Source organism: Choloepus didactylus, chromosome 11 (genome assembly GCF_015220235.1).
Source record: "Choloepus didactylus isolate mChoDid1 chromosome 11, mChoDid1.pri, whole genome shotgun sequence".
Classification (NCBI taxonomy): Eukaryota; Metazoa; Chordata; class Mammalia; order Pilosa; family Megalonychidae; genus Choloepus; species Choloepus didactylus.
Window position 1 is genome coordinate 83,381,920 of NC_051317.1, and position 14,240 is coordinate 83,396,159.

Below are 14,240 nucleotides of genomic sequence, written 5' to 3' on the forward strand. Positions count from 1 at the left end.
AGCTAAGCCAACTTGAAAGGTGAAATTGCTGCCCTCCCCCCTACGTGGGATCAGACACCCAGGGGAGTGAATCTCCCTGGCAACGTGGAATATGACTCCCGGGGAGGAATCTAGACCCGACATCGTGGGATGGAGAACATCTTCTTGACCAAAAGGGGGATGAAAAAGGAAATGAAATAAGCTTCAGTGGCAGAGAGATTCCAAAAGGAGCCGAGAGGTCACTCTGGTGGGCACTCTTACACACAATATACACAACCCTTTTTATGTTCTAATGAATTGGAATAGCTAGCAGTAAATACCTGAAACTATCAAACTACAACCCAGAACCCATGAATCTTGAAGATGATTGTATAAAAATGTAGCTTATGAGGGGTTACAATGCGATTGGGAAAGCCATATGGACCACACTCCCCTTTGTCTAGTTAATGGATGGATGAGTAGAAAAATGGGGAAGAAAAAAAAAAAAAGGTACCCAGTGTTCTTTTTTACTTTAATTGTTCTCTTTCACTTTAAATTTTATTCACAAATTAATTTTGGTGATGAATGCACAACTATATAATGGTACTGTAAATAATTCAATGTACTCTTTGTTTTGTATGACTGCATGGTATGTGAATATATCTCAATAAATATGAATTAAAAAAATAAAATTAATTGCTATTTCATGGATTTCCATAAGAGATTAGTAAGTGTCCTCCTTTCTCTACCTACTAGTCTACTCAGAGCTGGTTTATGACTGGGTAAAAAATCAGAGATGAGGCCGAGCCGGCCGGCCGGCCTGGCTCCCCTCCCCGGCCCCGACGGGCTGGCGGGCTGCCCTGAGGAGGCGGGGAGGGGAGGACTGGGCCGGCCGGCGGGTGGGCGACGATGCCGAACTTCTGCGCTGCCCCCAACTGCACGCGGAAGAGCACGCAGTCCGACCTGGCCTTCTTCAGGTTTCCGCGGGACCCGGCCAGATGCCAGAAGTGGGTGGAGAATTGTAGGAGAGCAGACTTAGAAGATAAAACACCTGATCAGCTAAATAAACATTATCGGTTATGTGCCAAACACTTTGAGACCTCTATGATCTGTAGAACTAGTCCTTATAGGACAGTTCTTCGAGATAATGCTATACCAACAATATTTGATCTTACCAGTCATTTGAACAATCCACATAGTAGACACAGAAAACGAATAAAAGAATTGAGTGAAGATGAAATCAGGACATTGAAACAGAAAAAAATTGATGAAACTTCTGAACAGGAACAAAAACATAAAGAAACAAACAACAGCAGTGCTCAGAACCCAAATATAGAAGAAGGGGGTGAAGAACAGGATGAAGATATTTTACCTTTAACCCTTGAAGAAAAGGAAAACAAAGAATACCTAAAATCTTTATTTGAAATTTTGATTCTTATGGGAAAACAAAACATACCTTTGGATGGGCATGAGGCTGATGAACTCCCAGAAGGTCTCTTTACGCCTGATAACTTTCAAGCATTGCTGGAGTGCCGAATAAATTCTGGTGAAGAGGTTCTGAGAAAGCGCTTTGAGACAACAGCAGTTAACACGTTGTTCTGTTCGAAAACACAGCAGAAACAGATGCTAGAGATATGTGAGAGCTGCATTCGGGAGGAAACTCTCAGGGAAGTGAGAGACTCACACTTCTTTTCCATTATCACTGATGATGTGGTGGACATAGCAGGGGAAGAGCACCTGCCAGTGTTGGTGAGGTTTGTGGATGAATCACATAACCTGAGAGAGGAATTTGTGGGCTTCCTGCCTTATGAAGCTGATGCAGAAATTTTGGCTGTGAAATTTCACACTACAATAACTGAGAAGTGGGGGCTGAACATGGAGTACTGTCGTGGACAGGCTTACATTGTGTCCAGTGGATTTTCTTCCAAGATGAAAGTTGTTGCTTCGAGACTTCTAGAGAAATATCCCCAAGCTATCTATACACTCTGCTCTTCCTGTGCCTTAAATATGTGGTTAGCAAAATCGGTGCCTGTTACGGGAGTATCTGTTGCATTGGGAACGATTGAGGAAGTTTCTGCTTTTTTCCATCGATCACCACAACTACTTTTAGAACTTGACCGTGTAATTTCAGTCCTTTTTCAGAGTAATGAAGAAAGGGGTAATGAACTGAAGGAAATTTGCCATTCTCAATGGACAGGAAGGCATGATGCTTTTGAAATTTTAGTGGAACTCCTGCAAGCACTTGTTTTATGTTTAGATGGTATAAATAGTGACACAAATATTAGATGGAATAACTGCATAGCTGGCCAAGCATTTGTACTCTGTAGTGCAGTAACAGATTTTGATTTCATTGTTACCATTGTTGTTCTTAAGAATGTCCTATCTTTTACAAGAGCCTTTGGGAAAAATCTCCAGGGGCAAACCTCTGATGTCTTCTTTGCAGCCAGCAGCTTGACTGCAGTGCTACATTCACTAAATGAAGTGATGGAAAACATTGAAGTTTATCATGAATTTTGGTTTGAGGAAGCCACAAATTTGGCAACCAAACTTGATATTCACATGAAACTCCCTGGCAAATTCCGCAGAGCTCAGCAAGGTAACCTGGAGTCTCAGTTAACCTCTGAGAGTTACTATAAAGAAACCCTAAGTGTTCCAACAGTGGAGCACATTATTCAGGAACTTAAAGATATATTCTCAGAACAGCACCTCAAAGCTCTTAAATGCTTATCTCTGGTACCCTCTGTCATGGGACAGCTCAAATTCAATACGTCGGAGGAACACCATGCTGACATGTACAGAAGTGACTTACCCAATCCTGACACACTCTCAGCCGAGCTTCATTGTTGGAGAATCAAGTGGAAACACAGAGGGAAAGATATAGAGCTTCCATCCACCATTTATGAAGCCCTCCATCTGCCTGACATCAAGTTTTTTCCTAATGTTTATGCTTTGTTGAAGGTCTTATGCATTCTTCCTGTGATGAAGGTTGAGAATGAACGCTATGAAAATGGACGAAAGCGTCTCAAAGCATACCTGAGGAACACTTTGACAGACCAAAGGTCAAGTAACTTGGCTTTGCTTAACATAAATTTTGATATAAAACATGATCTGGATTTGATGGTGGACACATATATCAAACTCTATACAACTAAGTCAGAGCTTCCCACAGGTAATTCAGAAACCATTGAAAATACTTGAGACTTTTAAAATAGGTTTTCTCTTATATTTGGAGGAAGAGCTGTGAGGTGTATGTAGGCTGCTTAATCACTGACTATCTTTGCCTATAGGTCTCCCATTGAATACATTTGTTATTAATAATCTACCTATTTAAAGGGCCCCCATTTGAACTCTCATGCTTTGAAGACCTGTCTGTTCTTGCAGAAGGTAGCATTGAAAGTGCCACGTTTCATTTCTGTGTGCTCTCCATTAGTGGCACTCTGGAATTATTTTAGTTAAGTCATTTTAGACACGACATTAATCATCACTGTGGCTCCAATTGTCAAGTTACCAGTCCAGTTATCAGTACTTTGAAGAAATAAATTTTGACGAGGTATGGAAGGAAGGAATGCATTTTGTAAAGTGTTACAATGAGGTTCACTATTGACCTTTAACTAGAAAGACTTTAAAGTATGTTGTTAAAATTTATGTTGGACAGTTAAGGGAATTACCAGAGAGTGAGAGAAACTGAGCTCGCCAAGCAAGGATTTCAGCGTAGATTTTGTCTTTATCAAATGAACCTAAAGGAACAAGTTACAGTTCGAATGCCTTTTTCTACATCTGGTTATTGCTGTTTACATTCCTTTATTGAGCCCATGCTTTCATAAGCTGTTTAGCAGGTATGTGTTGAACATTTCTGTTTCATGGTCAAGACAGAATCAGAGGCCATGGATACTGACCACTGATTTGTCTGATTTCTTCTATCTATTTCCATGACTATGTCTACTGCCTCATCTTGATTATCAGCAGAACCTGGAAAGCCTACAAAAATAAGTGTTTTGTGGTTTATCTAGGAATAATACAGAAAATATTGCTATTATTTTTGGTGAAGAAAATCAATTTTGTACAGTTTATTTCAATCTAAATAAAATGTGAATTTTGTTTAAAAAAAAAAAAAAAAAAAAAAAAAAAAAAAAAAAAAAATCAGAGATGAGTAAACCCCAAATTAATGCTTGCTCTCCCATTCAGATTTGGTTTTCACCATGTTTGCTTGAAACTATGCCAAACAAGTGATTAAATGTTACAAATATGGCAGTGGCTGCAGACACATGTCATGAGTCATATTGGGATTAACTGGACTTGTCAGTGATTTATAGAATGCTGATGCAACTCTAAAAGTATTTTAGGCATGACAGAACTTTTGAAGATACCAATGCAAATATTGACAAAAAATAGATTGTTGTGATTCCAGGATAAAAGATGTACTTAAAAAAAAAAAAAAAAGAAATACACTTTTGCACAAAAACCAGTCTATTATGTTACAAAATTAGCAATGATTGAATTAATAAACAGAATATTTTGAGCACCTCCTCTGCATCAGGCACCATGCAAGACAAGCTATTATATACTTTCATATTTAAGGCATCATTTACCTCAAGGAAAAGCTGCCTCTAAAAATTAGGATCAGGGGAAGCTGCCTCTAGCATCAAATGCCATGCCTTTTCCTCAATCCTGTTCAATCTGCCATGCCTTCTGTCTCTGGGATAGGCATCAGGAATATTTCCACACCATGTATAGCCTTGCAGACATTTAGCCGATATTGTGTCTCATTACTCAGGCAAATTTTCACTCTAACTGATCAGGATCCGTTAGGTGGTTTTGGTCATCAGTCACAGGAGCATGAAGGAGAACAAGGGTATAATCCTTCAGTTATCTGGAAGTAACAACTAAGAAGATAGCACTTTTGAGCTGAGTTCTTAATATATGCTAGACATTGTGCTAAGCATGTTACATCATCTAATTTAATTTTTACCCCAATGTCTATGAAACAGGTTTATCCCAGTTTTATCCAGAAGGAAATTGGATTAAGAAAAGTGAGCAGTCCATTCAAGGGCATTTGACTACTGTGTTGCTAGACCAGTATGCAAACTCAGGTTTGCCTGACTCCAGAACCCCAAGTTTTCAGTATTGCACTAGGTAGGGGGACTCCCACTTAAAATGCACTGGAGCACTGCTGCTAAAAGTAGCTGGTGTGTAAGCTCCAATTTTTAAGATAAAAGAGCTTGCCCTGAAATAGTAAATAAACACACTGCTTCTTTTATTCAGAAAGTTTTGCTATTAAAAAAAACTTTTCTTAGTCAGCTTACTGGTATGGTTGCTTTACATTCTAGTCAAGTTACTCATTATCTTTTTGCAGTCCAGTAACACATTTTTCAAAGACAAGATGCACTGGTTATGGACCACATTTGATTAGCAGTGCACTAGATAGTTGTGTGGATGCCAAATTCATCACACTGGAATATCCCAAGGAAGCTGTCAACTAACGCTTTTAGGAAGCAATAGATGCCTCATAGTCAGCAAATATTTCACTAAGGAATAGAGAAGTTTTCATAAACATATTTGAAGTTTTTGAATGAGATTCATAAATCTTTTTAAACTTTACATCAAAAGTTGTGTTCCAAAATGGAGTTAACTTTTTTTTTAGAAATTCTAAAATAGAGTTCTATAATTATACTCTGGTTTTGAACAATTATAGGAGTATTCTTCATAACTCCTACTTACTAATTATACCATCAAAAGTAGTGAATAAACTACCTCCTAGGAATTCTACAGAAACATGTACATATCAAACCAAAATAATAGAAAATAAGTAGAAATCAAATGAAAAATTACCCAGTTCTGACACCATAGCCCAGTGAAATTGACACATAAAATTCACCAGCATAAAGGCTCTCAATGGCTGCTGTAAAAATTGTTTGAAAAGCATGATTCCCAAGTGTTTGGAGATCTGATATCAACTGAATATTTCTGTCAATGCCCTTGTTTTATACAAGGATATTAACAATAGATCATGGGGAAAGCTTTATTATCAGCATTCCTGGATGGGTGATTTCTTTTTTCTCTACTCTTCCCTTCCCTTCCCTTCCCTACCCTTCCTTTCCCTTCCCTGTTCTCCCCTCTTTTCATAAAATATAGTATCACATCTTTCATGGTGGATGTTAGAATGCATGTTACTTCAGCCATATGCTGTTTGATTTCACAGATAGAGATGCACTTTGGTTAAGTAGCTTAATAACAGTCATCCTTTACATTTGTATAGCCTTTTTCATTTCCTGTGCAGTTCAGATTTATTATCACATACATTCTTGAAACAGCCTTGTGGGATAACTGTAGGGTTATTTTGCTCATAAGAATTAGTAGTCTTATTTCTCAATAAGAAAATGGAAGCTCAGAGGACAGAAAGACCATGAAGCATGGACTAAGAGCTGTCTCTGTGTGTTCAAATCTGGTGCCACTGCTTGTCAAATGTGTGTGATGTGGGGCAAGTTAACTTCTCTTTGCAGCATTTCCCCTATCAGTGAAGTGGAGGTAGTAACAGCACCTACCTCATTGGGTTGCTGTGACAATTTAAGTTAGTTAATACTTGTTAGACACTTACAACAGTGCCTGGCCCATAGCAATTGTTACATCCATGTCAGAAATTGGACCTGGACTTCTGACTGCATGTTTAGTATTCCTTTCGTTACAAAAGTATTTTGGTTATGTCTTGTCGTATCACTTTGTGTGGTGGTTGACAGGAAACAGGACTGAAGGGGAAAAATACTAGTACAGAAGCACATTGTTATGCTATCACTTCTGTGTTTTCTTGAATTTAAAAGCAGTGTAGGGCCAATCCAGCAATTCCACTCCTGGCTATGCACTCCCAAATAATTGAAAACAGATACCCAAAAACATGTACACACCTCTTCATGACAGCACTCTTCACAATAGTCAAAGGGTATAAGCAGCCAAAATGTCCATCAGTGGATGAATGGATAAACACAATGTGGTATTCGACAATGGAATCTTGTTCAAAGATAAAAAGAATGAAGTAATGATATGTGCTAATACATGGATGAATCTCCAAACATATACTAAGTGAAAGAAGTTGATGCAAAAGGTTGCATAATGTATTTCATATATTAAGTATTCATGATAGGTAACTTCTTAGATACAGGAAGCAGATTACTAGTAGCCAGGGGCTAGGAAGAGAGGAGGGAATGGGAAACAACTGCTAAATGGGTACAGATTTCCTTTTGGGTGACAAAAATATTTTGGAACTTGGTAGAGGTGATAGTTGGCCCATCATTGTGAAGGTACTAAGTGCCACTGAATTGTTCACTTTAAAATGGTTCATTTTACGCTATGTGTATTTCCCCTCAATAAGAATTAAATAAATAAAAATCAATGTAGATAATATTAATGGTAATTTATTTAGTAAGCTCTGATTGTGTCCCAGATCCAATACTTTATACTTCAATACTTTTTAATGCTTTATGTGCATTATTCTGTTTGGTACTCAGAGCAAACCTTTTTCTCTGCCTTTTACAGATAAGGACATGGAGGTACCAAGAGGTTAAGTTCTGCAACCAGTTGGATGATAGTAATATGTAGCAAAAGGGAGTTTCACCTCTGAATTAATATTGGTATCTATGGAATGAAACAGGAATGTGCTTAATCTTATCAAGTGATCTGATACACAAAGCTTTATCTCCACCTGAGGCCACTGGCCTGGCAGTGACAGCGCACTTCGAAACTACATCAAAGTTAAAAGCCTCTATGAACATTTAATCTAAGCAACAGCTGTTTGTTTCCCACTGTGGGATAGCCAGTGTAGATTCTAATAAATTGAAAATTGAAACTGGGTAGAAACTTAGTGAGCAGACTCATTAAACTATTCCCATTCTTGCCTCAAGTTTTTTTCTTCTTCACATACAATTCTTTTTTGAAAGCTTTCAATTTAATTTGCTATTTCAATATTTATTATTCAAAATTAAAATATATATGAACTTTCCTTTTTCAAATCAAAGACTAAAATAAATCATCTTTTAATAATAATTGGATGGAATTATACAAAAACATGATGTTCATATTTTCAGTGCCTTGAGACACTTAACATCTTTGAAGATTGTCATGTTGTGACTCTTTTTTTTTGAATACATGGACATGGCTTGGCCCACTGAGAGGACCAAAAATGCACAAAGCTTAATGGTAAACCAAAAATGTAATTATCAGGATTTTTTTTTTTTAATGGCAATTGAGCTCTTGAGCAAATTAATCCAAAAGAATTGATCCATATTGTTCTGACTTCTAAGTGTAATTTTTGGTCTTGTTTAATTTGGGAGCTATACATCACTGTTTTTGTGAGCCCCTAGAATATTGTTGTGGGAACTTTCAGCATTAACCAAACCCATTTGACAACCTAGAGCACTATTTTTATAGATGCTAGCTCCCTATATAATGAAACACAAAATATAAACTGAGGAAATAGAATGCTCAGTCAAATAATATGATGTGTGTTTATATACATTTTATATCTCCTTGCATATTAAAGGAACCATATTTTTGCCAACCTACAAATTCTGAGTGTCCTGGAAGGCCAGCTCATTTCACTGTAATTGCCCTAGGGAAGCAACAGAAGAAAGGAGCTGTAACTATAAACTGCACTATTAATTAGTTTTTGTGATGCTCTGGAGCTCCCGACTCCTCCCGGGCAGGATAAGGATTGAGCACTTTGTCCCTATGGACTTGCAAGAAGAACTGCCTCTCCTTCCTCTCCTTCTTTTCTTGCTTTCAAATCTCACTGAGCCCTGGCACTGGGAGGGTGAACAGGGAGGATAGAATTGGATCTCTGTCCCTCCCTTCCAAGCTTTCTGATACAGTCTTTACTCTAGCAATTGGTGGGCAAGGCATAGAGTCTCTGTTAGGTAATAATTTCCAATTTCATTTTTCTAAGAGTTTATGCATATTATTTCGTTATTGTTTTAAAGAAATAAATCACTGGTATAGTCCAAAGAATCTTAAGAAATAGAAATCTTATTTACAAATGCTGATCAGCTATTTGGCTTTAAAAGTTAAACATTAAAACCTTAATAAATTTTAGTGAAGTAAGAAAGGCTAATGTTAATGAAGAGAAAGTATGATAAGAAGGGCATTCTGGAGTATTTTTTCCCACAAAATCATACGGGGTAAATATGCTCACAGATAAATAAGGCCACATGCAAATACATGCTTATTTGCTCTGCCAGCATGCCATGTAATATGATTTCAAGCTGACCATGACCCAATTTGGTTGATTTCTAGGTTTTACCTGAAATCCTCTGATTTTCTGTCAAGATAGGCAAAACTGTCAAAAGCAGATGAAATAGATTCAACAAAATACAGGTTACAAAATGTACAGAAAGGTAGTATTGTAAATTTTTCTGTATAGGAGACAATTTCATGACTGGATGATTGTTTTTCTCCTTCTCAATATTACTTGGTAACTATGAAAATAGTTTCTCTGTTCAACCACTGTTTCTTACCACAATTAATGTTCATTGCATTTTTTCAGATATTTTAAGAAATTTTCTTAAAAGCACATCATTTTTATAAAACTGTATCTGAAAATTGGCTGTATCTTTCTCCCAACCATGCACTATATCTCCACTCTCTCTGCCACCTTGCAAAGGATTTCTATACTGGATACACAATGATAAAACAATGAGGCTGATTTTTCAGGAAGCAGATGAGAACTCTTACCAGTCCCTGGGTATTCTCTGCCTTCAAGGAGATCTGCTCTCCCTACTCCTTCCTCTGTTTCTTCTCCTCAACTATAGTATTTTTCCTTTTACTGAACTGGTAAATCCCAAGACATTAAAATTTGGACTTTAGGGTAAACCTATACAAAGAGTCCTTTTCCTCTGTTTCAGTTCTAGGTCTGTAGGACTGAAACACCTCAGCAAAATAGTTCCCCTAGACCCTGTCTTGTTAAGTAACAAAATGTTCTTCTGTTTAGATTTGTTCCTGTGTTTGTACTGCCTTTGGGATTCTCTCAGGGAAATGGGCACCCACCAAGCTCGTATCAGGGGCTGGGAGGCGCCATAACTCAGCCGTCCACCCCTCTTTCTATAAATATCTATTGGCACTTGGTTTTGATGGGGTCTTTGCTACCCACCTCTCCTTCTGCACCTCTTCCCGTCTTCTTCTGGGTCCATGTCCTCTAATCACTCTGGCCTTCCGTCAGGTTCTAAGGTATTTTGATCCTTCATCTCTGTGACACTATTGTTCTCTCTGTTGGAAGTTCTCCAGTGATGTTTTCCTTTTATAGCACTTTATCACAATTTGCAGTCATATACTTACTGTGCGATTATTTGCTTACTGCCTGTTGCAGTCACGAGGCACGGAGTTCCATGCGGCAGGAGCTTGGTCTGTATCTCTCATCGAGGTGTTGACTTGCAGAGGCCTAGCACATTCTGTAGAGGAGTGAAAGCTTATCCAGAATTCTCTACCAGTCACCAAAGATTGCTAGTATAACACACTTTGGATTTACATATACCAGATTTTGGATTTATTTATAACAGTGCATCAGATTACTGTTCGTCCTACACTGGTTATATTTCAGGACAGACTGGGAAGATTATGAGAAATAGATAACATAATTAGTTTTATGTTGATTCTGAAGGTTTATTCATTTATTCATTCATTATTCAATAAATATTTATTGGTTGACTTTTAAATGCCCAGCATTGCCACCACAAATGATTTCTCATTTGCATCCTCCACCCCCACCCACCAACCCAGGCAATCTTAGATTTCATCATTAACTGTGGATCATTCATCAAAATGGTGGTAGAAGGACCATTGCATATGAAAAATTAAAGATCTTTGAAAATTTCCTGAGATACATGGAAGAAGATAATACAGATTTAGCTAGGAATTGAGATTGGTAATTTAAAAAAATGACAGCAGCTTATATTTCAAATATGATTAAAAAAAAATAATCCAGAACAGTTGTTCTCAACTGGAGAACTGTTTGGAATATATCACTACTCCCTGGTGTGCTGTCTTCTTTTTCTATTCCCAAATGCAACCATATACAGCCACACACATAAACCACTTAAGAGCAGGTTGCTGTGCCCAGTGATGGGTTTTAAGTGATAAGCCTTCTCCAGGAATTAAAACAACACAATGAAGCTATTGATTCTAATCATTTATCTATCTCCCTTTATCACTTTGTACAATTCTAGAATGCACTGGCATTATCCTTTAGGGAAGCATGAGAATATGTTTCTTACATCATTGCCATTAGTTAATGAATCTTTTCTTATAAAACTCCATGCCATATTCATTGAGGAGGATGCTCAAGAAGCAAATGTTTTTCACAGTTAAACAAGAAGTGCCATTAATTCATTTAACTTTCTTCTCTAGGTATAATCAGTGAATCACCACCTCTTTTGCACCAGAATTTACTTCATTATTTTCACCTCCATTTTTGGCTTCTTAAAAGACTTATCTGTAAGCATAAATTTACATATATTTAGATTTAATTGACTTATTTTGTTTTCATTAAACTCCAGTGGGGGAAGAATTGCTTATCTTTTGTGTGTGTGTGTGTGTGTTGTTGTGAGGTTGTTGTTTTCACTGAATACATTGCCCCTCAGAGTTGGCAGCACTAATTAGATATAATAAAATATGTGCTTGGTATTAATCAAACAACAACTAACAATTAAAATCGTTATAAGGTAGACTAAAAGTGCAGCAAAATGTTAAGAAGGTAAAAAGGCTCAAATCAAAATAAAATAAACTAATGGAACTGTGGCTCACTTTTCATTAGGAGCTTTTATAATAATCTTATTTTCCCTTTTGGTCATTTTAAAAAATAAAGATCACAATACTGACATCTATATTTACAACAGAAGGTCTTAACCTCAGCAAAACACATATCCTCCTTTAATATGCATAAAAATCTCATTTCTTTTGTGATCTTGATGTTTAAAAATATGTTAATGATCAAGTTTAAAAGTAAATCCAAGCTTATCAAAATACTCATGCCACCTCCTTCTCCCTCCCAGATTCTCAGATATTCATTTAGTGGGGTGACCCAATCACCTTCGTCTCACCACCAAGCCTGAGTCTGAGCATTACTGAGAATCTCTGATATAAAACTTTTATTTTTAAAATCACTACATTCCTTTCTGCTTCCTACAATTTGCCCTAAAAGAGCTTATCACTGTCAACTAGACCTGATCATTTCACTCCCAGTTTTACCTGTGCTCTCTGCCTGTAACACCTCACACTTAATTTTTAGATAAGATACTACTGGGTAAAAGAGCACCTGAGCCATTCTCTCTGTGACTCTAAAATTCTAGAAGGTTTCATCAATCTTTAAAATGTTAATAAATTCTTCTGGGGTGAGAGTATTCCTTAATTGAACAACTTCAACTAAAGGCAGTGTTTTTGTTTTTGTTGTTGTTGTTCTGCACTGGTTTTGGTTGTCAAAGTATATTTGGTAAGACAATTATAAATTTTGTTTTTATTTACTCTATTGTTTCCAGGTGTCTTAGTTTGCCAGGCTGCCATCACAAATATATTGAAAGATATTGGCTTATGTTTTCAGACACAGGAAGTCCAAAATCAAGGTGTCAGCAAGGCTATACTTTCTCTCCACAGTCTGTGGCATTCTGGTGTTGGCTGTATTCTGTCTGCTGTCACTTATCAATGTCCTCTCCTTCCTGGCTTCTGTGACTTCTGGGTTCTGTTAATAAGGCCTTCTGTAATCAAGACGAAGGTCCATTCTGGTTTGGTTGGCCCACCTTAACTAAAAATGACATCTTCAAAAGGTCGTATATGCAATGAGTTCACACCCATGGAAATTAAGAATACGTGTTTGTGGCGTGTACAGTTCAATCGATCACACCTGGGCTTTAAAAAAATCGTTTTAGTCAACTTAGTGATTAAGGAACCCTATTGAAAATAAACAAAACTTGAGATAAATGCTTCAATATAGAGCACAGACACAATTCATTTTCTAAGGTCATTAGGGAATATGAACTAGTATTTGGACATCAGCAAATGGCATTCCAATCACTAAGGGTGTTGGGGAGAGATCATGTCTAATTTTGATCTGCAACATACTAAAGTGTATTTATATATCAATATTGCTACTTAATTAGGACAATTGAAATATAATTAGAGTAGGCAGGTCAATGATCCTGCTACAAGAACCAAAAAAGGCTGGGAACATTACAAACAATATTTTGAAAGTAACAAAACACTATGGAAGCAACAAGGACAAGATGAACTAAAATTTCAGACAGAGAATCATGTCAAGGTACATTGATCTTCAATTCAGTCTGCCTATTCTAGGTTCAGATATGGCCTGGACAGAGGACGTCTGCTGGGGAAGAAAAAAAACCAGTAAAGCTTTTAGTGATTGTTGGTACTAGAGTTAAAAACAAAGAACAAAAAAAAAAAAAAGGAAATTTGAGGAAACTCAAAGGCATGGCCAGTTTTCTCCATGGGATATTGGTTGGATTCTGAGGCTGTGTAAGAGCATGGGGGATGAATTCTAAAAGGCAGAGTGGTGGTTTGAAACTGTATATACCCCAGAAAATCATGTTCTTAAAGTTAATCCATTCTGTGGGTGTGGACCCATTGTAAGGAGAATCTTTCAATGAGGTTACCTCAGTTAAGTTGTGACCCACCTCATTCAAGATGAGTCTTAATTTTCTTACTGAAATCGTTTGTAAATAGAATGAATACAGAGAAAGAGAGAAAGCAATGGAAGCCAGAAGCAGAAGGCAATGAAACCAGAAGAGAAGGGAGAGGTTGGCAAACAATGCCATGTGCCTTGTCATGTGGCAGAGGAGACAAGGCTCACGGGCAGCCAGTCTTCTGGAAGAGGGCATTGCTTTGATGATGCCTTTATTTGGACATTTTTCCCAGCCTCAAAACCGTAAGCTTGTAAGCTAATAAATTGTGATTGCTAAAAGTCAACCCATTTTATGGTATCTGCTTTCAGCAGCCCAGGAAACTAAAACACAGAATGAAATCTCCCACAGGTTGGAAGTGGCCAATCTTCTCCTTCATACATTTGCCAAATTTTGAAGGCATGTGGGGCAGGACTCAAAAAGAAAACTGCTAAAAGGTAGAAATAAATCTTCTGCAATCTTTCAGGACTGAGTAGTCAAAGATCCTCCAGACTTTAATTCACACATTCAGGAGGGCCTAAGCCCAGGAACAGGGATGGATTAGAAGTGGGTACAGAGTCTTATTGAAACAGCAAAGCAGGCTTGATCTGGGTCAAGCAAACATCCCCCTCATTT

At 37.5% G+C, this 14,240-nt stretch overlaps 1 protein-coding gene across 1 annotated transcript; it reads left to right on the top strand.

Annotated features, from left to right (window-relative positions):
• Positions 1 to 765: 765 nt before the first annotated feature.
• On the top strand, positions 766 to 4,040 carry LOC119506125 (52 kDa repressor of the inhibitor of the protein kinase-like). Its single transcript, XM_037799034.1, has one exon. It carries the CDS (start codon positions 868 to 870, stop codon positions 3,154 to 3,156), a length of 2,289 nt encoding a protein of 762 aa, XP_037654962.1. The 5' UTR covers positions 766 to 867; the 3' UTR covers positions 3,157 to 4,040.
• Positions 4,041 to 14,240: the final 10,200 nt, after the last annotated feature.

Bases quoted from the DNA above. Each gene is read 5' to 3' on its own strand.
- LOC119506125 (XM_037799034.1), top strand. From the start codon at position 868: ATGCCGAACTTCTGCGCTGCCCCCAACTGCACGCGGAAGAGCACGCAG.